Raw genomic sequence first — 22,558 nt, forward strand, 5'->3', positions numbered from 1 at the left:
TTTGCTGCACAGATAGCTTCTGGAACTGCTGATACGATCCTCGTAAAAATGCAAATTGCTTCAGCTCTACTGCTGCTTATCAGATGTGGGAACGCCTGCCACTAAGCGATGCAGTGTGACCAAAAGAAGGACAATTTACACCTTGGCTTGAACAGCATTTCATAAATAGATTTTTATCTGAACTATTCCACCTCTGCATTCTGAACCCATTTTAGAGACTAATTTATATTAAGGTTAACATAATTTACTTTAAAATATTGGGCATGTGTACTTGGAGCAGTTCACTTTCACAGTTCTATGGACATTTGTTTATTTATTTATTTTTGGCTATGTTGGTTCTTCACTTCTGTGCGAGGGCTTTCTCTAGTTGTGGCAAGCGGGGGGTCACTCTTCATCGCGGTGCACAGGCCTCTCACTATCTGAGGCCTCTTTTGTTGCTGGAGCACAGGCTCCAGATGCGCAGGCTCAGTAGCTGTGGCTCACGGGCCCAGTTGTTCCGCGGCATGTGGGATCTTCCCAGACTAGGGCTCGAACCCGTGTCCCCTGCATTAGCAGGCAGATTCTCAACCACTGCGCCACCAGGGAAGCCCTATAATAATCTATTTCTAATGCCATTCCAGTGGTTCTTATGGCTTAAAGATGATTAGATGGTCAGCGTGGATCTGACTCCTCTTCACATAATCAAGAAAAGAATTATTGCTTGAGTGTTGTTTCAATATTTTTTTTTCACGGAAAAGGATGTTGTTTTCTGTCATTTGTGGTGTACCTATATAGTTTCTAACTTTTAAAGCAGGGAGCCATGAGTTTTAACTAGGTACCTGTGTGCCATTTTAACTCTGAGTTCTTCCTTGATGACAAGGTAAGGAGACAATGTTCTCGTCATTAAGAAATACTTCTCTTTCCCTTTTAGTGCTCCTTCTTTGTTGATGCCACTTCCTGGAACTAAAGGATCAGCTTCAGTGGATAAATATGCTGTGTTTAAAGGAATTGCAGCTGACAAGTCCTCTGAAAATACTGTTCCATTTGGAGGTAAAAACAGTTCATAAATTCATGAACCTGTGAATGTAAATTTTTGTTTTTAGTGGTGACCTTTTATGGTGAATGTCCTTGAGCTGTGATCTTAAGGTTCCTAACCTTAATTGGGCTTCTGTCTTTTCATCATAGAGCCTGGTGATAAATACAGTGCTTTCAGGGAACTTGAACAGACAGCAGAGAGTAAATCTTTAGGTAAGTTGTTGTTTCCTTAAATGGATAAATTATTTCAATTTTTAATAAGAGATTTTTATGATTCTTTCAGTAGCATCCCAAACATTCTTTTATTTTACTGCGTGGTTGTTCTTGTTTTGTTTTGTAGCTCTGGAAATTACAAGAAAGAAAAATGTGGTTCAGTTATTAGATAATAAAATAACTGATAATTTAGAAAACTTATTTTCTAAAATTTAGGGCAAACCCCAAATCAATGCAGTTTCCTTTGAAAATAGTGCATTCCCTTTCACTGGAGGCCTTCAAGCCCAGTTAGACTCCTGTGACCACTTTCAGTTATTTTAATGCTCAAAACAAGACTTGAGATGTTGGCAGTGCAGCAATCTGTGGACTGCGAAAGGCAGCAACCAGTCTTTTACATCTCAAGATTTTCAAAATTGGCTGTAATTTAATGAGTAGAAGTGAGAGGGCTTTGTGTGCCTGTGTGGTTCCTATCTCTGATAGAGGGGCTTAAATAGAGTAGAAGGGAATGTAGAATGATAATTTGAGAGCCACATATGTAAAGTCATATTTGTGGCTAAATCCTGATGTGTAGGATTTAGATAATCCATAGGTCAAATGATGTCCTTCAAAGCTTAACCACGCATGCTGTGAAATTTGTATCCTCTACTGAGGAGTTCTTCCTGGGAACAGTACCACATTCTACCTCTCTGTATTGGACAATCAAATTTGGAACATCCTTCCACAATCATTTGTTCTAACCCTTTTCTCCGATTAGTGGGGAGGTTGGGGGGAAATTACAGGAAAGGTAAGGTGTATGTGTGAAAGTTAAAATAGAAAGTGTACTGCTTAAATATCTCTAGAAATATTCAATCTTTTACAGCTCTTAGGTTCTAGAAATGTTTCCTTGTGTTTCATTCAAGCCTTTAGGATGTAATATCTTTCTTCCTCAGTGCCTGTATTAGGTACTAGGAGTACAAAAATAACCCCCAGAGGAACTTCTGGTTTGTTAATTTGGCATTTACTCCTAGCAGTGCTTTTATCAACTCTTGGGCCAAGGCAAGTTTGGAGTAAAGAGCATGGTTTAATATCAGGGTTCTTTATATACTCTGGTATTAGTGATCGTATGATATGTATGTTATTCCTGGGAAACACCATGGTGCCACCAAAATGTAAGCAGCACATCTTAGCCCTGCTTTTGCGGTACTTTACGAACAGAATCCCAGATGGTTGTTGCCATTGTTGTGTGCTTGCTTTCATTCCTGTCTTACCTTTAAGGCTTTCCAGGGAGAGATGCCAACTTTGTTCATTTTAGGAGAATATATTTTTTTCTACTCTCATTAAAAATACAGGGCTTCCCTGGTGGCACAGTGGTTGAGAGTCCGCCTGCCGATGCAGGGGACACAGGTTCGAGCCCTGGTCCAGGAAGATCCCACATGCCACAGAGCAACTAAGCCCATGCACCACAACTACTGAGCCTGTGAGCCACAACTCCTGAGCCCGCATGCCACAACTACTGAAGCCCACATGCCTAGAGCCCGTGCTCCACAACAAGAGAAGCCACCGCAGTGAGAAGCCCACACACCGCTTCAAAGAGTAGCCCCCGCTCGCCGCAACTAGAGAAAGCCCGCGCAACAACAAAGATCCAACGCAGCCAAAAATAAATAAATAAATAATTAATTTTAAAACTTAAAAAAAAAAAAAAAAGTGGACTGAAAAGCTACCCATGAAGTCATATGCTTAATGTACCTCCTGATAAGCAATCTTCCAGTGTCTGCTACTAATTTATTTGCCCAAAAAGCCCCTGTGTTTTTGAACATGTAAACCCACCCATTTTTATTTCTTTTTAACCCTTTCACCCAGCTTACATTTCTAATGGAAACGTTTACAATTCATCAGTAAGTTTAGTTTGCTGTGGTGATTTCCTTTACAAAATAACCAAGCAAAACTTGTCAGTTTCACAGATATTTTAAAGCAGCACATCAAAAATTTAGGCCGTGACAAAATTGGCTGCTTATTACCTTTTTATTTATACAAAATAATACAGATATTATCAGTGATGTACTTGCCTAAAATTCTAGGGCGATTTTTAAAGTTTTACATCTGCTTCTCCTGTCAATTTGTGAAACTGACTTTAGTTATATTAGTGGTATGTATAAAAACATGAAATACAGAAATTCTGAATGCTGTTCTTCTCTTTCTAAAATTTCCCTAATATTAAATAGATTTCTCTGTGTTGATAAATTATGCTGGTGAATTTGTTAAGTAGCTCAAATTAGGGGGAAAATAAGCTTCCATTATTTTCCATGCTTTTTTCTTTCTTTTTTTTTTTATAAATTGATTTTTAATTTTATTTATTTTTGGCTGTGTTGGGTCTGCATTGCTTCAGGCGGTCTTTCTCTAGTTCCGGGAGCTACTCTACTCGTTGTTGCCGTTCACTAACTTCTCATTGCGGTAGCTTCTCTTGTTGCAGAGCACGGTTCTCTAGGCACGCAGGCTTCAGTAGTTGTGGCACGCAGGCTCAGTAGTTGTGGTTCACGAGCTCTAGAGTGCAGGCTCAGTAGTTGTGGCACACAGGCCCAGTTGCTCCGCGGCATGTGGGATCTTCCTGGACCAGGGCTTGAACCTGTGTCCCTGATTAGCAGGTGTATTCTTAACCACTGCAACACCAGGGAAGTCCCCTCAAAATTTTTAATAATGGAATTGATATTCAAATCCCTTTGAATTGTAATAAAATAAGTGCTGATTGGTACAGTGAAATTTTTGATTTCAAGAAAAGCCCAGGGCTTCTCTGGTGGCGCAGTGGTTGAGAGTCCACCTGCCGATGCAGGGGACATGGGTTCGTGCCCCGGTCCAGGAGGATCCCACATGCCGCGGAGCGGCTGGGCCCGTGAGCCATGGCTGCTGAGCCTGCGCATCCGGAGCCTGTGCTCCGCAACGGGAGAGGCCACAACAGTGAGAGGCCCGCGTACGGCAACAAAAAAAAAACAAAAAAAAAAAACAAAAAAAAAAAAAAAAAAGAAAAGCCCAAGTACTCATGGATGTTTTTGGTAAGATTCAGCTTATGTGTTGGAAAGTGGGCGGGGCGGGGGGAACTACTTTATAATGTGCCCTTAGCAAGAATGCTTTGCAAATAAGCAGATGCCTTTTCAGAATTTTTCATCAAATCCCTTCAAATTGATGCCTCAATATACTTGAGCAAAACCACGTAGTATCTAACCATAAGCTTAAGTGCCAAGCTGAGCAGAGTCTTGTACATCCTAAATATTAGATGCAGGATTTTTCATAATACTTCATTGGTACCTGTGATATTTGTTTTTTGACTGATCACCATGTAACACATTTTATCTTTAAAGGGCCACTGTGTATTTTAATATGCCTCTCTTCAGGAACCTCCAGCGCCTATTTCCTTTTTTTAATTTATTTATTTATTTAATTAATTTATTTTTGGCTGCGTTGGGTCTTCGTTGCTGAGCACAGGCTTTCCGTAGTTGCGGCGAGCGGGGGCTACTCTTCGTCGCGGTGCAAGTGCTTCTCATTGTGGTGGCTTCTCTTTGTTGCAGAGCACAGGCTCTAGGTGCACGGGCTTCAGTAGTTGTGGCGTGCGGGCTCAGCAGTTGTGGCTCACGGGCTTGGAGCGCAGCCTCAGTAGTTGTGGCGAACAGGCTTAGTTGCTCCGCGGCATGTGGGATCTTCCCGGACCAGGGCTCGAACCTGTGTCCCCTGCGTTGGCAGGTGGATTCTTAACCACTGTCCAGCGCCTATTTCTTATTCTCCTGTATGCTTGGCTGGCTAGCAATAGTGAGAAAACATCCTTAGAGCAATGCTTTTGGACAGCTGAAGGCTCTGGCACAGACATATCATGTCACATATCATATCACACTGAAATGAGCAAATGAAAATCGTGTGATATGTGTGCTCAGTTTGATTTTTATTTATTTCCCTATCACTGGCCTTCAGTGTGGAAACAGAAGGGATATTTGGTAGGGATATTATTAAACTATGGTTAAATAATGTGAAGCCAGTGAGGGAAAAGTCTGTAATATGCTTGTACTTTAATATGGATCATGGGATTTTCAGCTCAGCATTCTTTTGTATTTGGTTGTGTTTTTTCTTTCAGGAGAAAACTTTGCAGAATTCAGATCTGCGGGAAATGATGATGGTTTCACCGATTTTAAAACCGCCGATAGCGTCTCACCACTAGAGCCGCCAGCAAAAGACAAACCTTTTCCGGCAGCCCTCCCCTCGGGAGCCATCCAACAGAAACCACAGACACAAGTGAGAAATCCTCTGAACTTCGCAGACCTAGATATGTTTTCCTCAGTTACTTGCAGCAGCGAGAAACCATTGTCCTTTTCAGCTGCATTTAGCGCATCAAAATCTGTTTCCTCACGACCCCACCTAGCGGGATCTGCAGCACCCATGACGACATTGGCGCCAACTAAAACTTCTAGTTTGGCTGATGATTTTGGAGAATTCAACCTCTTTGGGGAATATTCTAGTCCAGCATCTGTTGGGGAGCAGGATGACTTTGCAGATTTTATGGCTTTCAGTAATAGTTCTATTTCATCCGAGCAAAAGGCAGATGACAAATACGAGGCCCTTAAAGAGGAAAGTAGTCCTGTTCCTCTAAGCAGCAGCGTGAGCAGCACAGCAAAGGACGGACAGAACTCTGCCGCTGCGTCTACCAAATACGATGTCTTCAGACAGCTCTCTCTGGAAGGACCGGGGCTAGGTGTTGACGAGCTGAAAGATAACCCTCCTTCAGGAAAGAGTGATGATGATTTCGCTGACTTCCACTCCAGTAAATTTTCTTCCGTGAACTCGGACAAATCCCTGGGAGAGAAAGCAGTGGCTTTCAGACACACCAAAGAAGACTCTGCTTCGGTGCAGTCCTTGGATCTCCCTTCCATTGGCGGCAGCAGTGCTGGCAAGGAGGACTCGGAAGACGCACTCTCTGTCCAGTTTGACATGAAACTGGCTGATGTGGGAGGAGATCTTAAGCATGTCATGTCTGATAGCTCTTTGGATTTACCAACAGTTAGTGGCCAGCATCCTCCTGCTGCAGGTGAGGAATTGGTGAGATTGCTCTGGTGATGGTGATACAGAGTTCAAAGATGGTTCTGTGGGTGTTGATTTACAGAAGAGGAAGGCTCTGGCTCTTAACCCTTATGAATGTCTAATAATTAACCTCTTCATGGCCAGTCCCGTTAAAGCAGTGTTGAATTGGATTCTGTGGATACTTGGATATGTGGATACCATGAATACAATGAAACTTAGATTGGATGGCTAGGATATTTTTGAGTTTGAAATCTAACACCAACTGGGTGTCTGAGGCACATCAAAATCCACTTGCTGAATGAGCCACACATTGCCAGAAATTTTATAAAGACTTTTGCCGTGTCAGTAATGTTCCTCCATTTCTGTGAGTGAAGTCAATGTTTCCTTCTCCTTTTTTCTTCTCTTGGGTGTATTTGGCAGCTGCCAATAGAGTATTCTGTTTGGTTTATAGAGACTGACTCTTGTTAGGCCAAGAAAGTAAAAATGTCTAGCCAGTTATACTGCAGTTTTGCCACATCCCTGCAAGAGAAGAAGAGGGCAAGAGCTTGTATCTGGATGCCCTGTGTGCCAGGGTCTGGCAAGGAGGAGGGCAGGAGTTGTTAGTGGAATTGAGGTACGGTTTTCAGTGTTAACGCTATTACTGGAAGTAGTAAATTGTAACACAACTGTAGACGGTAGATAGGGTAACTACTAACTTTCTCGTAAAATGTTTGAAAACATCTTAGAAGAGAGCCCTCTTTAAATTCCATATGGATTTACATGTAGCAGTTGATTCTCTAGTCCAACTTCCTGTCAGAAAAACTAGATTCCCAAGTGTCCTAGTTTTTATTTTGTTTCGTTCTTTGATATGTATATAGAAAGATAAACCTATTTTGTGGCCTTTAATAATGAGAAATATCTCAGCATTACTGTATTATTCCAGAAAATGCATTATGCGTACGAAGGGTTCATTGTCGTTTAACTAGAGAGGGACACATAAGACACTCCCAAGTTTACAGATTCAGGAAGAAATAGTAAAGTATGGCGGCTTTTGCATATATCAGTTTGGTCAGTCAGAAAACAAAATTGCATCCATCCTTTGGCTATTGAGATGTTAGAGGTCTTCTTAAACAGGGTGCTGAATTGGGAGCAAGGTATCGGAGGAATGGCGTGTTCCACAGGCTACTTGCCAAGCGCAGTGGGCTGTCTGCAGGGCTCCTTGTGCCCCTGACTGTCTACTTATATTTCTAATGTACCTTCTTCAAATGTTTTCCTTTTTTTTTTTTTTTTTTTGCCGCTGTTTGTTTGCTAGAGTGATTTTGTTTCTTTTTTGTATGAGCTGCTTGAGCTACAGCAGTTGGTTGCAAAGTGCTCCATTTTCTGAACAATAATATTGGCTTTTTATTTTAAAATCTCATAACATGTATACTAGCCTTTTGGGCTCTGAAATTATTAATTAGAAGCTATTTTTCTGAAAGTGAATCTATATTCTTTCACAGTGCCAAACTAGATTTCTTTGTGAGACAAGTCTAATCTGCGTTTGGGAGGGTGTCTTTTCTTTTTTTTTTTTTTTTTTTTCCCATTTGGGGAGGGGAGATTGGTTTCATGACTGAGCTTGTTCTGATTGACCTGTTAAAATAATCTTCTGTGCTCATGTCCTTTTATGTATGTTTGGAACGTTCCCAGCTTGGAACCTGTAACGTTCAAGCCAAGTTTCTTCAGTTTGAGGATATTCTCAAAAGAGGATTGTTCCCTCCTTTTGATCTGTAAACCTCCTGTCCGAAAGGAGCAGTATCCCTTTAGAGTGGTTGTTCAAAGGGGTTGATGTCTGGCCAATGAGCGATATCGTTCTTGAGCAAAACTGCTGCGTGAATGTATTGGAGAGGGTAAATGGCAGGGACTTCTCCAGTGCAACTTGGTTTTTCTTTATCCTCATGTTGACGCACAGTATCTCTTGCTCTCTTAGTTTGAGGGTTAAGGGTACTTTTTGTTGGAGAAATAAGAAGTGGGCTGATGAAGAGAGAATAAAACGTAGTAGCTTATCATCTCGGGACCTTAATCCTGTTTAGAAACCCTAACTTGACTCTGAAGGGGATACTGACTCTTTTAACTCTTGCTATAATTCTTTGTATGGAAGGTAGATAACGCTAATAACATTGCCTGATTTCTCTGCGTATTATTACATTTAACCCTTTGAGCCCTTGCTGCATATAATTTCAACTAGGCTGCTTTTGTCCTCCCTCTAAATTGAATCTCTCAGCACTAAGGCATCTTGATGCGCAGTCGTTAAGATCATCTGGTTTCGTTGGCAGCAAGAGCTGCACCTCATTTGTGACACTCTCAAAGGGTTAGCAAGGCTTCTGTAGCTACCTGCCTACCCACCTACCTGTAAAGTAGCTCTTCTTGGACATTGAAAATCTTTGTATTTTAATCGGCGCTTTATTATTATTTTTTTGGCTGCTTTTCTGATGTCTTTTTTTCAATTTCGACATTTTCTGTGTGAATGTGCCTTTTCAAACTTGCTTTGGTATATTCCTCTGCAAATACCGATCTGCATGCTTATTCTGATGACTTTTTTCCCAGCTCTTCTGTACCACTCTCTTTTGTGATCTGTAAGTCTTAACGTTAATAAATAATTCTTTCACACATGTTGAAAGTGTGGGGATGTGTGTAATTTGTACTTTTCCAGGGTTAGACCAAAGAAATACCTGGTCAGTATCAAGTTTAAACCCTCCTGTAGTTAGAGGGCTTTTTCCCTTTTGTTTATTTTGTTTCTTCAGACACCTTTCTCCTAAGAAAGTATTGGTACATTTTAGCCTTTTCCCCTTATAATTCCACTTATATAAATTTTTAACATGGCACTGGATTAAAATATAAGTTAAAACATTTTAAAAGATACGTGTAAACCTTACTTTACGTAATAGAAATTTTATTCCTTCTAGTGAAGATTTTATTGCTTAGTAAACATCACAGAGCCTGTCTCCACTAGGAATTATACTGTGAAGAGAAGGGGAAGACCTGAGAGCTTAGTGTTGGGGAAAGGGCCGTATCTATTAATAACTCGGTATATATACATTTAATTTAAAATAAATTATTGAATGGTATTGAGATGAACTTCTGAGCAGAGTAAATGTAAACTGAATTTAGACTGATAATCTCTGTCATGAAAAGTGTTTATTGTTAATACCAGGGAGTCTCCAGGAGTGAATTTGATTTGAGTTTGAAGTTGGGCACTCCGTCCACTAATTGTAGAGCATGTTATCTTTCCAACTTCAGAATGTAGTATGAAGCCACCCTTCGTCTTTTTTAACTTAGTCCGTAAAGCAAGGTCTTAACTCTTTTCATTTTTAAGAAAACAATCTTAGAAACACCCACAAAAGTTAGCTGCAAGAGTAGGCCAAATTTGGAAATTTTTTTTCCATTTCGGAGTATAGTAATAGTGAAAAACCTTGGGAAAAGGGAGTTGTTTCCATGGTTTAAATTTTTTTCTTATATTTTGATGCTTTGGTTCTTTGTTCTTTTTTAAAGTTTGAGTCAGAAAGGAAATTAAACCATTGAAGGTGAGGATTTTGAATAGGATTCCTGAGAGACTACTTACAGTATCTGAACTATGCCATTTGAGAAAAAAGAAAAGTTGCATATTGGGATTTAGATTAACACTAAGAAAAGCTGGGTCTGCCATTCAAAATATCGTGTTTTCCAGAGCATAATTCTTTAGAAAGTGAATAGTACTTGGTTTGCGAAACCTTGTATAATCATACTATGTTTTAATTATGATGTGTGTTAACTAATTTGGAAGAAAGAGATTTCGGTGTAGCCTCCATCTAGTGATAATTTCAGTTGCCCTTCTTTTAGAATGTTCTGGTGCCAGTCATGATGGCTTTGGCTAAGGAATTCCTCTGTCAGTGGAATTATTTAGTGCTATATTGGTCCATCTGGGACTGCTTTATTTTAACTCATTTCTGCATTTAAGCAGGCTCCAGAAGATGAATATACCTGTGCATAAAACATAATCACATTCACAAATTGAGCAATTAATGTTTCCAGAGTAGTAATACTTTTTAGAGAGGAAGTTTTGATAATACGTATAACAATATAAACTTTCAGTAAAGACTTGAAGGCTGTATTCTGTAAGTTCCAACAGATCAAAAAACACCATTTTGTTTACCCCAGTGCCAAGTAAGGTAAGATGTGGTTAGTGCCTGACTTCACACATCAGTGCCTGAGAAATTATACAAATGTATTTATATTTTACAATCACTCTATTTTTCACATTAAAATCCCTGCTGATTTTTAAAAGTAGCTAATGAACATGAGGGGATTCTGGCAATATCAAAGAAGCTGGGCTAAATCCTAAAATAACTCAAAGAATAAACCAATTTCATATTTAAAGAGCTGTTTCCAGCTTTGTTTTTCCATCAGTTGAATGCTTTTCATAGGTTGTTTTGGAAAATGTTGGCCCATTAGCTGTATAGGGTCATATGCATAGTATGGTCTTCTGGGTGCTCCCCTCAGCCTTGCATGGTCACAAGGCCCTAGTTGTAATTGCCATCTTCAGTGCTCACTTGATTTTTTTCTGTGGGATTTTTAATGATGACCATGTCCCAGTGTATGTCTTGACACCATTCTGTGGCCTTCCAGCCTCCTCTGGACTGAACATATCCACAGGATTGCCACTTTTCTTTATTGAACTGAAAGCACTGACCCAGAAACCTGCAGGTGCTTACCGATAGCCTGACAACATTTAAACGATAGATGTATATGAGTAAGTACACATGAAGAATGGGAGGTTTCTATGCAGATGAGGAAACACTGGAAGGCGATTATACAGCAACATTTTGTGGCCTGTCATTCTTACACTATGATCACTTTCATTCCTGTTTTCTTCAACAACACCTGTCAGGGTGTTTGATACTTAGAGGACACAGTCAGGCCAGGTTCTGTAGTTAATAGAGAATGTAACTATGATTGACTTCAGAAGGTAGAATAAGGCCAGGGATGGGAAGAAGTTTAAGTGTATAAATGTTTCATGATTTGCTTTGGTAAAATGGAGTTTGGATTAAATCAGTATTGGAAATTAAAAGCTGTTTATTCCTTAGGCCAATGAACAATGTAGTTGCTATATGAAACACTAGGGAACAGTGGAATTTGCACATGTATCTCTTTTCTTTTTCTAAACCCCTCTCTCAAAAGCCAGTAACTCTTCATCACCTGGGCACTTATGCTTACAGCTTTAGAAGAGATCCATGGGAATTGGTACGGCCTTCTGTGTCCTGTAGCAGCAGCTCACACTCTTTGTTCCAAGAAATGCCTTGTTTTCATGTACAACATCCGTGCAGAAGGGACGTGAATAGAGGTTATGGAAGAGACTGATAGGGTTACCTGCCAGTGTAAGCAAGAAATCCATGTCTTAATTTGAGACCCATGATGGAAAGCAGATTGTGTAGTTTGTTCCTTTGGCCTTAGGAACAGGACATTCCTGATTGCAAACAAATACATATATTAAAGCACACAGTTTGGTGCATTATCTGTGTGCAATTGCAGTTCAACCTAGCACAGCCTAAGAGTTTTCCAGTAGAATCAGAAATACAGCAGTGATTCTCTCTTCCTTTTATTGCATTCATTATTTTCTTTTCCTTTTTCTCTTGCAATTTTCAGAATTCAGCTATCAAATTGAAAACCCACCTACAGTAATTTCAGTGATTGCAAAATAAAATGTGGGTTATTCTGTATTATTTTTTCCATCACTCATGTTGTGGCTCTTATAGAATATTTACTATTTTTAAGACCATTGTACAATAATACATTATCGTTTGCTTAGAAAACATAGAACTGTTAACATGGGAAATAAGGAATTTTCTTGGTTTAACCTATCCTCAGTAAGCTGATTCACCACGTTTTTCTAAAACAAAGGTTTACTTAAAAAAAAAAAAAAAGTTAACTGATATTCACCATGCTAGGAAATACAACTGTATTTTTATATTGCTTATAAATGCTAAGGTTTAGGAATACAGTGTTCTCATGTTCCTTATGTAGTAGCAGTACTTCCTTATGTGTTCAAATGAATTGCACTTTAGTAAATTGGTTTTTTACACTATATAGCTAGTAAATAAGCAAAAGTAAAATTTAAAAAATCAGCCTTGAGGCTTGACTTTCATATATCCAGTATCATTACTCTTCATTATCTTTTAAAATATAAAATATTTCTTTTTTAGTCTTTCATTTGGTCATTTCTGTGAGTTGTTCCAAAAGGCAAAATGTTATGTTTATCATTCTTAATAAAAGAAACATTTCTTGAAGACCTATAGTGTTATAAAAAATACTTAAAAGGTCTTCAACTAAGGCATTCCCTTATTGCTTATAATGCCTTTTGCCTGATTATATTACAATCATTTCTGGTTTAAAAAAAAAGAAAACTTGTTTTTTCTTGATGCATAATTGTACAAAAGGGTCTTTTTTTATTACCATAGCAATTTAGTTGTAATGTTTGAACAAGAGCTTGACTTTTTATTAAATTTATCTTTGGTCTTTAGGAAAATTGCTACCCTTTTTAGTAGATGAGATTCCAGGAGTAGTTCACAATACAGCTTCTTCAAAGAGCTTTCTGGTAGGATGTAATAATAAAAAATTCATGTTCTGACACATTCTTCTGAATGTACCCCTTGAAGACTCACTCATCTTGTGTTTAACTGCATCTGCCTCCTGATTGAATTTCACTTCATTTGAGTCAGGGCACCTTCTGATCCCTTTAAATAGTGGGGAAAATAAACACTACAGCCAGAGACTAAGAGGGTGTTCTGCCTAAAGTCTTGTTTCATTCATTCTAAACTGTACATTTTTCACCTGAATCTTTTTTTCCCTCCTGTTTAATAAGCTAAAATTGAAGGGTACCATTTGCACTACAGAATTTTAAAATATACTGCTGTTCTGTGGCAGTTATCTGCTTTTCACTGGTTGGCCTTTCTGTAAATCTCACGTTTTCCATTTTTATTATTAAGTTAGTGCCCTTTTCCTAATAGGGTTGAGAGAGAGAGAGCTATATGGGGTGCACTGTTAGAGGAGCAGTGTCAGGAATCCCTTCCTTCTCATAAACTATGCAACATTGCTGTATAAGAGACATGAAGAAGCCCAGTGTTGTTTTACCTGTTGACTGAGTTATGAAAATCTGGGTCACAGAACTTTTGAGCATTTTCCTTTAATCCGTGTTTGTGGTTGTCAGAGAGGGGGTCTTGCATTTGGCCTTCTTACCTGGTGTACAATGACCAAAATGAGACCAAACACCTCTCAGCCAGACTGAATGGCCAGCACTGCTGGAAAGTTGCTTCTCCACACCAGTGTTACTCAGCCTCAGCTGGTTTTGTTTTATGAAAATGAGCAAGAAATTTTCCCTACTAAGACCACTAAAGTGATGGGTTGACTTTTCATTTTTTCTTTGAAACAATTCTATTTTAGGCCCTAAGGCAGGCAACTAAATATCACATTGAGGCTGGTGGCAACCATGCTGTATAGTAATTGCTGTGTTGCTCACCAGGCCCTGGGCTGGGCCCTTGACACATGTTATCGTTAATGTCATAACACAGCCCTTCCAAGTGCATGGTCTTCTCTTTTTACAGATACGCAAACCGAGGTTAAGAGGTGTTAAATAGCTTGCCTAGTGTCGCACAAGTGGTAGGTGGCAAGAGCTGGGAGTTGAACCCAGGTCTGTCTGAATCGAAAACCTACATTCTTTCTGCTGTTTGTGCCGCCTCTTAAATTATTTAAAGATACATTAAGCATGTAAAATGAGTCTTCTGCCCAGCATTTCTTTTCTTTTCCTTTTTTTTTTTTTTAAAATGAGGGGGTTACACATAGTTGAAGGAGAAACAGGAGCCCACGAGGACCCAGACCCTTGATTCTATTTTTTTAGGGATGAAAGTAGTTTAGACTGATTTTTCTTTCCTCATACTCCATCACAGCAATAGGACGTCCATATTGACCAAAATAACAACTAGGTAAGTAACTGCTCAATTAAAATCTCATATTTGGCCTTGCCTAGACAGAAACTCCTAATAACTGATTAAAAGTTAAATAACATTATTTTTACTTTAGTTTCAGGATATTGTCAACTTTTAATTAGTTTGTCATGTACATTTCATATGGCCATGTTATAAAGGAACATTTTCCATCAAAGTCAAAACGAGAGAGACTTGTTTTAGGCAGGGAATATTGTAAATACATTTTAAAGTTCATAAGTGAACGGACATTTTATTAAATGACCCTATTCTTATATCAAACTGTATATACATTGGTGGATGAACCTCCTGTCTTTTCTTAGGAATTGTACTATCCAAAGAAGATGGCTCTTTGTTACTAAATATAAATGCCAACTCAAGGCTAATGTGGGTTTTTCAAGATCAGATTTTACAGCCCAGCTTCTTTAACTTTAGTACAAGCTCTAAATTTAGTTAACTCCAACATCGCATAAAATGAATCAAAAGTGCTAGACATTTTGCTTCTGCAGAGCTTAGGGCATTTTGCCTAAATGGTGAGCTTGCCTCTAATTGTGGGGTCTTATTTCCCTTTCAGATATAGAGGACTTAAAATGTGCTGCTTTTGGAACCTACAGTAGCAATTTTGCAGTGAGCACACTTACGAGCTATGACTGGTCAGACAGGGATGATGCCTCTCAGGGCAGAAAACTCTCTCCATTTGTCCTCTCAGCAGGAAGCAGGGCCTCCTCGGCTGCCTCAGCTCTTCAAAAGAAAGAGACTTCATTTGGCAGTACCGAAAACCTCACCATGACATCTCTCTCCAAAGTCACAACCTTCACAAGCGAGGATGCTCTTCCAGAGACGACCTTTCCGGCTTTCGCCAATTTTAAAGACGTGATCCCACAGGCCAGCGAGCAAAAGGAATATAAAAGCGGGGACTACAGGGATTTCACCAGACAGGACCTGCCTGCGGCTGAACGGAGCCAGGAGGCCACGTGCCCAAGCCCAGCCTCCAGCAGCGCTTCTCACGACACCCCCAAAGAATGTGCGGATGACTTCGGAGAGTTTCAAAGTGAAAAGCCCAAAATCAGCAAATTTGACTTTTTAGTGGCCAATTCACAAGGCAAAATGAAATCCAGTGAAGAAATGATCAAAAGTGAGCTGGCAACCTTTGACCTTTCCGTTCAAGGTGAGTGGCTTCCAACATAGATTTTACGTCTTAGTTTCTTCCACTGCAGTGTTAGATGTTCTTTCTTAGAATAAGAAGTTGGTCCCTGGGATAGCAGGAAATAGATTTTCCAGTGTTTAAAATCAGGGTCTATGACAGATAGCTATAAAAGAAGGTTTCCCTGAGACTGAACTGAAATTAAACCAGTATCCCTCAGGTAACTGCTTTTGGGGCTAAAAATAAGCATAGCACCCACTCTGTTGTTCATTTGCTTGTTTGGGGTAGAGGTGTGCCGTGTTAAAAGACAGAGAAATGGTTTGATCCCCTCGTGGGCAGGTTAGTTCTGCTGTTGTTCGCTGGCTATGGACTATATCTTTTCATCCAGAGGCTTCAACGTGGTAGCTGTGGATCTGGATCCAGCCTGCAGACCTGTTTTGATTGACCCACATGGAAGGTTTTCTAATATGTGAAGCAATTGCAGATACATAGAGATCATGACACTTCACAACCTGGATTTCTAGCTTTTATTTCTTCTTTTTTTTTGTAAGGTTATTTTTTTAAATTAATTTATTTATTTTTGGCTGCGCTGGGTCTTCATTGTGGCTCTCAAGTTGCCGTGCGCAGGCCCTAGAGTGCGCGGGCTTAGCTCCGGCATGTGGGGTCTTAGTTCCCTGACCAGGGATCGAACCCGAGCCCCCTGCATGGGGAGCGTGGAGTCTTAAGCACTGGACCACCAGGGAAGTCCCTGTAGCTTTTCTTGAAAAGTTGTAGTATCTGGCAGTACTAGGCCTACATTCCCACCTCTTGACAGTCAGCTGGAGCCGAGTAGCAACATCCCCCTCTGACAGCTGAGGTGTGCTCCCCCCAGTGTCGCAGTCCCCACCACTTCCATCTCCAGCTGACCTTCAGTCATTTACTTTGCTTGCCTGTCCTCTGAAGGCATTTAAGTTTGCTCCTTTTGCTTTAATCGCATCCTGACAGAAGGGCTCGTTGATTTCCATTAGATTGGGAGAGATGGAGGAAGTCGGTACAGATCCCTAACTGATGACTGGAGAAGCAACACACCTCTTATGCACTGGTACTTAGAAGGACCCTTTAGCCCTCCAGACTCCAGTGATTCCGCACTTAGAATTATGGAAGAATTATGATAGATCGGAGAAGCGTAATGGAGAAAATTAAAGGCAAGGAACTCAAGAGAGAACAGATGAAAGCGTTCAACATGTAGCTTGCCAGACAGGCTGAATGAGGGGTGTGAACGCCTCCTGATGCAAACATCTAAGAAAAGAGGGTCGTGTTAGCAAGGAAGAGCCTCTGCTTGGACTAAGCTGAGTAATCAGAACCTTTGTGCCGTCCACTTCCCCCAGGATCGCACAAGAGGAGTCTGAGCCTTGGTGATAAAGAAATAAGCCGTTCTTCTCCTTCTCCGGCCCTGGAGCAGCCTTTCAGAGACCGCTCCAACACACTGAGCGAGAGGCCCGCCCTGCCCGTCATCCGCGACAAGTACAAAGACCTGACGGGAGAGGTGGAGGTGAGCGGGCTCCTCGTCCGCAGGGGGCTGAGCCCCTGAGGGCCCTGAGAAAAAGCGCTTGCAGCTTTCACGTGGGGAGCCAGGGGCAGAACGTCACAAAGCACCGGACGTAAAATACGTAATTACAGTGAGAGAATGGTGACGTTAGCCCCAGAGGAAAGTACCTCCCAGACGTGGCATCACTGAAAGTAGTCAGTGACCCTAAAACTGGAATTGTTCCTGGGACCTCACAGGCAGGCAGGTGTTTCACGGAGTTCTTTTTGAGCACGTAGACTTGATCATCTTTAGTGAATGGTGAAGCATCAAAATAGAGGAGAAAGGGCAGATGTCCTGGGTCCTCTCACTGCTCCTGTTCACGGCACCTCAGTCCCGTGCTGCCTTCCTCCTCCAGCCAACACGGTTAGCGCTCCTCCTCCCCTCCCTGGCACACACGTGCACACGCACACTCAGGAAGCCATGGAGCCAGAAGCCGTGGTTTGATATTGGCCCTTGTACTAGACACCTACATGGTGAGTGCCTTTAAAGAAGCTTCCGCTGTTAGTGGAACAAATGAGGCAACATTTACAAAGGGAATCAACGAAGAAACATTTCCCTCAGATTTATAAGTCGTGTGCTTGGAAGTTACATTTATCAGGAATTAAAAATTGTCACTAGTGGGTTCAAAAGGTAAGTTGCGCTTGGACTAGAGTGATTTTCATAGACAGGAAAGTCTTCAGTACTCTGAATTGACAGAAGTAACAAATAGGATTCCAGGCTTGCTGGTTTGACCCAGTTCTTTTTATAAAATTCACAGGAGAATGAGAGATATGCATATGAATGGCAGCGGTGCCTAGGGAGTGCCCTAGAGGTGAGTGTCACTTTCGTGATGTTCACACGTGCGGAAATGCCCCTGGTGTACATATCTTGCCTTCTGGGTTCATTTGGATAGACTCGCAGAGCTCTGCGTCGATGGCCTTGCGCAAAGAGAAGCTGTGTGGAAAGTCACACGTCTTAAGCGAGGCTTCTTTCCCATCTATGATAGTAGACAGCTCACTTAACTACCGTGCCCTCTTCTGTCACTGTGTTTAAGACATAACAAAATGATATCGTTATCTCCGCCCGACTTAAAATAATATTTAAGCTAAAGAACCTCTATTTTTCCTCTTTCAAAGAAAATGAAGGATTGGTTCTTCAGTGTCAAAATTAAATTCTCAGATTTGTTTCAGCACAGTCCTCTATATACATCAATCAGTCGTGTGTTTCCACACCTCCTGGCTTTCTGTTGGGTTTTCTACTGATAGTAAATTGATTTGTAATGACTTTTCCTGATTACGTAAGGTGATGTGATTTCATTTCTTTGTAGGTCATTAAGAAGGCCAACGATACCTTAAATGGAATCAGTAGTAGTTCTGTGTGCACAGAAGTCATTCAGTCAGCTCAAGGCATGGAATACTTATTAGGTATGTGCTTTTATATTTTACTTATCCAAAATCATGACACTTTGCAGTCTTTTCAGTTGTCCCTATGTTACGTAGCTTAATCTAGATCTCTCAAGCCACATATGACTTCACTAAGTAGCATCTGCATTTGTAGAGAAGACACTTAAGTCCCAGACAGGAACAACTATTTGACTTCGGGTCTCTTTGGCCAGGTTTCCCAGTCCTTGTTATACACAGTGTAAAATTACTGGTTTATCAAAGAGTCTGAACTAGATGAGACATTAAAATTAAATCATTGGTTTAAAAAAGAAACTTAAATCACTGGGTCTCCAATCAGTTCTTACCATGCTGTGTTGAATTCTTCCTTTCTACCTCTCACTGACATCACAGATGCCTTAACTTCCTGGCCACCTTCAGCTATGAGACATGCCAGTCCAACATGAAATCTCAATCCCTGTCCATTTCAGTGGTCCTCTCCTCCCCAAGCTCAGGCTTGTCCCGTGGCCAGAGCCACATGCACTGGACCCTAGTCTTTTTCAGGTCTTTACTCAAATGTCACCTTCTACGTGAGGTCTTCCTGGCCTGTCTTACTCAAAACCGTGTCGCGTCTCCCCACCCTGGCACTTCCCGTCTCTTTCCCTGCTTGATTTTCTCCCTAGCCCTGTCACCTTTAATACCTTAAATGCTTTACTTACTGTTCTTATTATCTGTCTCCCTCCACTAGAACGAACCTCCAAGAAGGAAAGGATTTGGGTTCTTTTTGCTCACTGCTGGGTCTTCAGCACCTAGACTAGGGCCAGGCACATAGTGGTCACTCACAAATACTTGCTGCATGAGTAGCTACGAAGGGATGTGAGCTCTCCTTCCTCCTGCCACCTTGCTCTGGTTCCGCTGTCCTGCCCAGACAGGCACAATTCTGCTGCATAAACAGATGTTCACCGGGTATTGGGGTGCCTGTCTTTCCTTCTACTAGTTTTCTAGTGTGGAAGACCATCTGAGAAGCCCCCTCACGTGGCTTAGAGTGGGCTGTGATTCCTGCCCTTCCCCTGGGGGAGGGAGGACAAGCTGTGGTGCTGTGCAGAGGCTGAGCATGTACCACTGAAGACCCCCTGGGATTCTTCCAGTCCTCTCTTACAGCGGCTGGTGGAGGGGTTGAGGGTACGTCTGGCAGCTGTCCTTAGAATGTGGAGACCTTGGCACCCTCATCCTTGCTGGAAGAATTCAGCTATAATTCAGCGACCACAGGAAAAGAACCATTCTGTGTCCTGTTAAGTGTATAAAAGATACATGAAGCCACAGACTTTGTAGATCTTTGGGCATTCAGAGGAGTGAGATACTTCTTAGTTACAGGCAGACCTCGGAGATATCACGGGTTTGGTTCCAGACCACCGCAATAAAGCATATATCTCAAAAAAGCATATATCTCAATAAAGCGAGTCACGTGAACTTTTTGGTTTCCCAGTGCGTAGAAAAATTATATTTACACTATTACTCTAGTCTGTTAAGTGTGCAATAGCGTCATGTCTAAAAAAACAATGTACATACCTTAATTTAAAAATACTTTACTGCTAAAAACTGCTAACCATCATCTGAGTCTTCCGTGAGTCATAATCTTTCTGCTGGTGGGGAGGCTCTTGCCTCCAGGTTGATGGCTGTTCGCTGATCAGGGTGGTCGCTGAAGGCTGGGAGGGCCGTGGCAATTTCTTAAAATAAGACGACGGTGAGGTTTGCTGCACCAATAGACTCTTCCTTTCATGAACCATTTCTATAACTATAAAACGCTGTTTGAAAGCATTTTACCCACCAGAGAACTTCTTTTAGAATTGGAGTCAGTCTTCTCAAAACCTGCTGCTGCTTTATCAACTAAGTTTATGTAATATCCTAAATTCTTTGTTGTCATTTTAACAGTCTTCACCAGGAGTAGATTCCACCACAAGAAACCACTTTCTTTGCTCATCCAAAAGAAGCAATACCTCATGGTTAAGTTTTATCATGAGATTGTAGCAATTCAGTCACATCTTCAGGCTCTACTTCTAATTCTAATTCCCTTGCTCTTCCCACCACATCTGCAGTTACTTCCTCCACTGAAGTCTTGAACCCCTCAAAGTCACCCCTGAGGGTTGGAATCAACTTCTTCCAAATTCCTGTTAATGTTGATATTGTGACCTCTTCCCGTGAATCACACATGTTCTTAATGGCATCTAGAATGATGAATCCTTTCCAGAAGGTTTTCAATTGACTTTGCCCAGATCCATCAGAGGAGTTACCATCTGTGGCAGCTACAGCCTCACAAAATTTATTTCCTAAAGACTGAGACTTGAATGTTGAAATTATTCCTTGATCCATGGGCTGCAGAATGGATGTTCTGTGTTTAGCAGGCATGAAAACATTAATCTTGTTGTAAATCTTTATCAGAGTTCTTGGGTGACCAGGTGCAATGTCACTGAGCAGTCATATTTTGAAAGGAATCTTTTTTTTCTGAGCAGTAGGCCTCAACAGTGGGCTTAAAATATTCAGTAAACCGTGTTGTAAACAGATGTGTGTCATCCAGGCTTTATTGTACCATTTATAGAGAGAGCACAGGCAAAGTAGATGTAGCATAATTCTTAACGGCCCTAGGATTTCTGGAATAGTAAATGAGCATTGGCTTCAACTTAAAGTCACCAGCTGCATTAGCTCTTAACAAGAAAGTCAGCCTGTCCTTGGAGGCTTTGAAGCCAGGCATCGATGTCTCTTCACTAGCTATGAAAGTCCTAGACGGCATCTTCTTCCAATAGAAAGTGGTTTCATCTACACTGAAAATCTGTCGTTTAATGTAGCCACCTTTGTTAATTATCTGAGCTGTAGAGCTTCTGGATGACTTGCCGCAGCTTCTCCATCAGCACTTGCTGCTTCACCTTGCACTTTGATGTTATGCAGATGGCTTCTTGCCTTAACCTTCATGAACCAGCCTCTGCTGGCTTCACACTTTTTTCTTCTGCAGCTTCCTCACCTCTCTCAGCCTCCACAGAATTGAAGAGAGTTACGGCCGTGCTCTGGATTAGGCTTTGGCTTAAGGGAATGTTGTGGCTGCTTTGATCTTCTATCCAGACCACTCAAACTTTCTCCATATCAGCCATAAGTCTGTTTTGCTTTCTTATCATTCTTATTTTCACTAGAGTCGCCCTTTTGATTTCTTTCAAGAACTTTTCCTTTGCATTCGAAAGTTGGCTAACTGTCTGCCACAAGAGGCCTAGCTTTTGGCCCATCTTGGCTTTCGACATGCCTTCCTCACTAAGCTTCATCATGTATGTTTTCTGATTTGAAGTGAGAGACGTGAGACTCTTCTTTTCATTGAACACTTAGAGGCCATTGTAGGGTTATTAACTGGCCTAATTTCAATATTGTTGTGTCTCAGGGAATAGGGAGGCCTGTGGAGGAGATGGACGGGAACAGCAGGTCAGTGAGGCAGTCAGAACACGTGCCACGTGGTTTGTGGTGCCCTAAAACAGCTACAATAGTAACATCAAAGATCCCTGATCACAGATCACCATAGCAAATATGATAATAATGGAAACGCTAGAAATATTGTGAGATTACCAAAATGTGACAGAGATGCAAAGTGAGCAAATGCTGTCAGGAAAACGGTGCTTATAGACTTGCTTGATGCACAGTTGCCACAAACCTTCAATTTGTAAAAAACGTAAATCTAGAAAGCACAACAAAGTGAAGTGCGGTAAAGCGAGGCGTGCCTGTGTAGTGATATTGACATTCCGATTCTTTTAAACTGTTAATATTCCTATTTTCAGTGAGTTTAATGGTATTTCCCAAATTCAAACAAATGGACTCATAAAGAAGCCAGAAAAAAAATAGCTAATACTTAATGCCTAGTGTTCTCAGCCTTTTACAGTATTAACCCGTTTAATCCCTTAATTCAACCATCCTTTGAGGAGGTACTACTATTATCCCAATTTTACAGATGAGGAAACTGAAGCACAGAGAGGTTATGCAACCTGCCTGAGATTACACAGCTAGTTAAGTGGCAGAGTTGGGACTTGAACCCAAGCAGTGTAGCTCTAGAGTCTGTGCTCTTACCAGTGAGTTTATACTGCAGCATTAAGAGTTGATTGGTCCCAAGGAATAATAAGTTCACATCTGTCCAGATACAGTCCCAGTTTCCACCTAGAATATCAGTCAGCAGTAAGGCTGTTGTATCTTGCTCAACTCTTTCTGTACGCTTCCAGCACCTAAC

General features: G+C 41.1%; 1 protein-coding gene across 13 annotated transcripts in view; it reads left to right on the forward strand.

Moving 5' to 3' along the window:
* SYNRG (synergin gamma) overlaps positions 1-22,558 on the forward strand; it is a 91,156-nt gene that overhangs the window by 46,019 nt on the left and 22,579 nt on the right. For 9 of the 13 annotated variants that reach the window (XR_014291996.1, XR_014291997.1, XR_014291998.1 and 6 more), the window contains exons 13-19: positions 911-1,029; positions 1,165-1,227; positions 5,324-6,271; positions 14,809-15,402; positions 16,746-16,909; positions 17,703-17,756; positions 18,252-18,348. Coding sequence is in view for 2 of the 13 variants with exons in the window: in XM_082605409.1 (XP_082461535.1) it covers positions 911-1,029; positions 1,165-1,227; positions 5,324-6,271; positions 14,809-15,402; positions 16,746-16,909; positions 17,703-17,756; positions 18,252-18,348 (2,039 nt within the window). In the remaining 11 variants the exon portion in view is untranslated. Of the gene's footprint in view, positions 1-910; positions 1,030-1,164; positions 1,228-5,323; positions 6,272-14,808; positions 15,403-16,745; positions 16,910-17,702; positions 17,757-18,251; positions 18,349-22,558 lie in introns of those variants that run through there. The other 4 variants (XR_014292000.1, XR_014292001.1, XR_014292002.1 and 1 more) reach the window with 2 other exon arrangements.

This window comes from Mesoplodon mirus (genome assembly GCF_964341445.2).
Source record: "Mesoplodon mirus genome assembly, chromosome: 18".
NCBI classification, from domain to species: Eukaryota; Metazoa; Chordata; class Mammalia; order Artiodactyla; family Ziphiidae; genus Mesoplodon; species Mesoplodon mirus.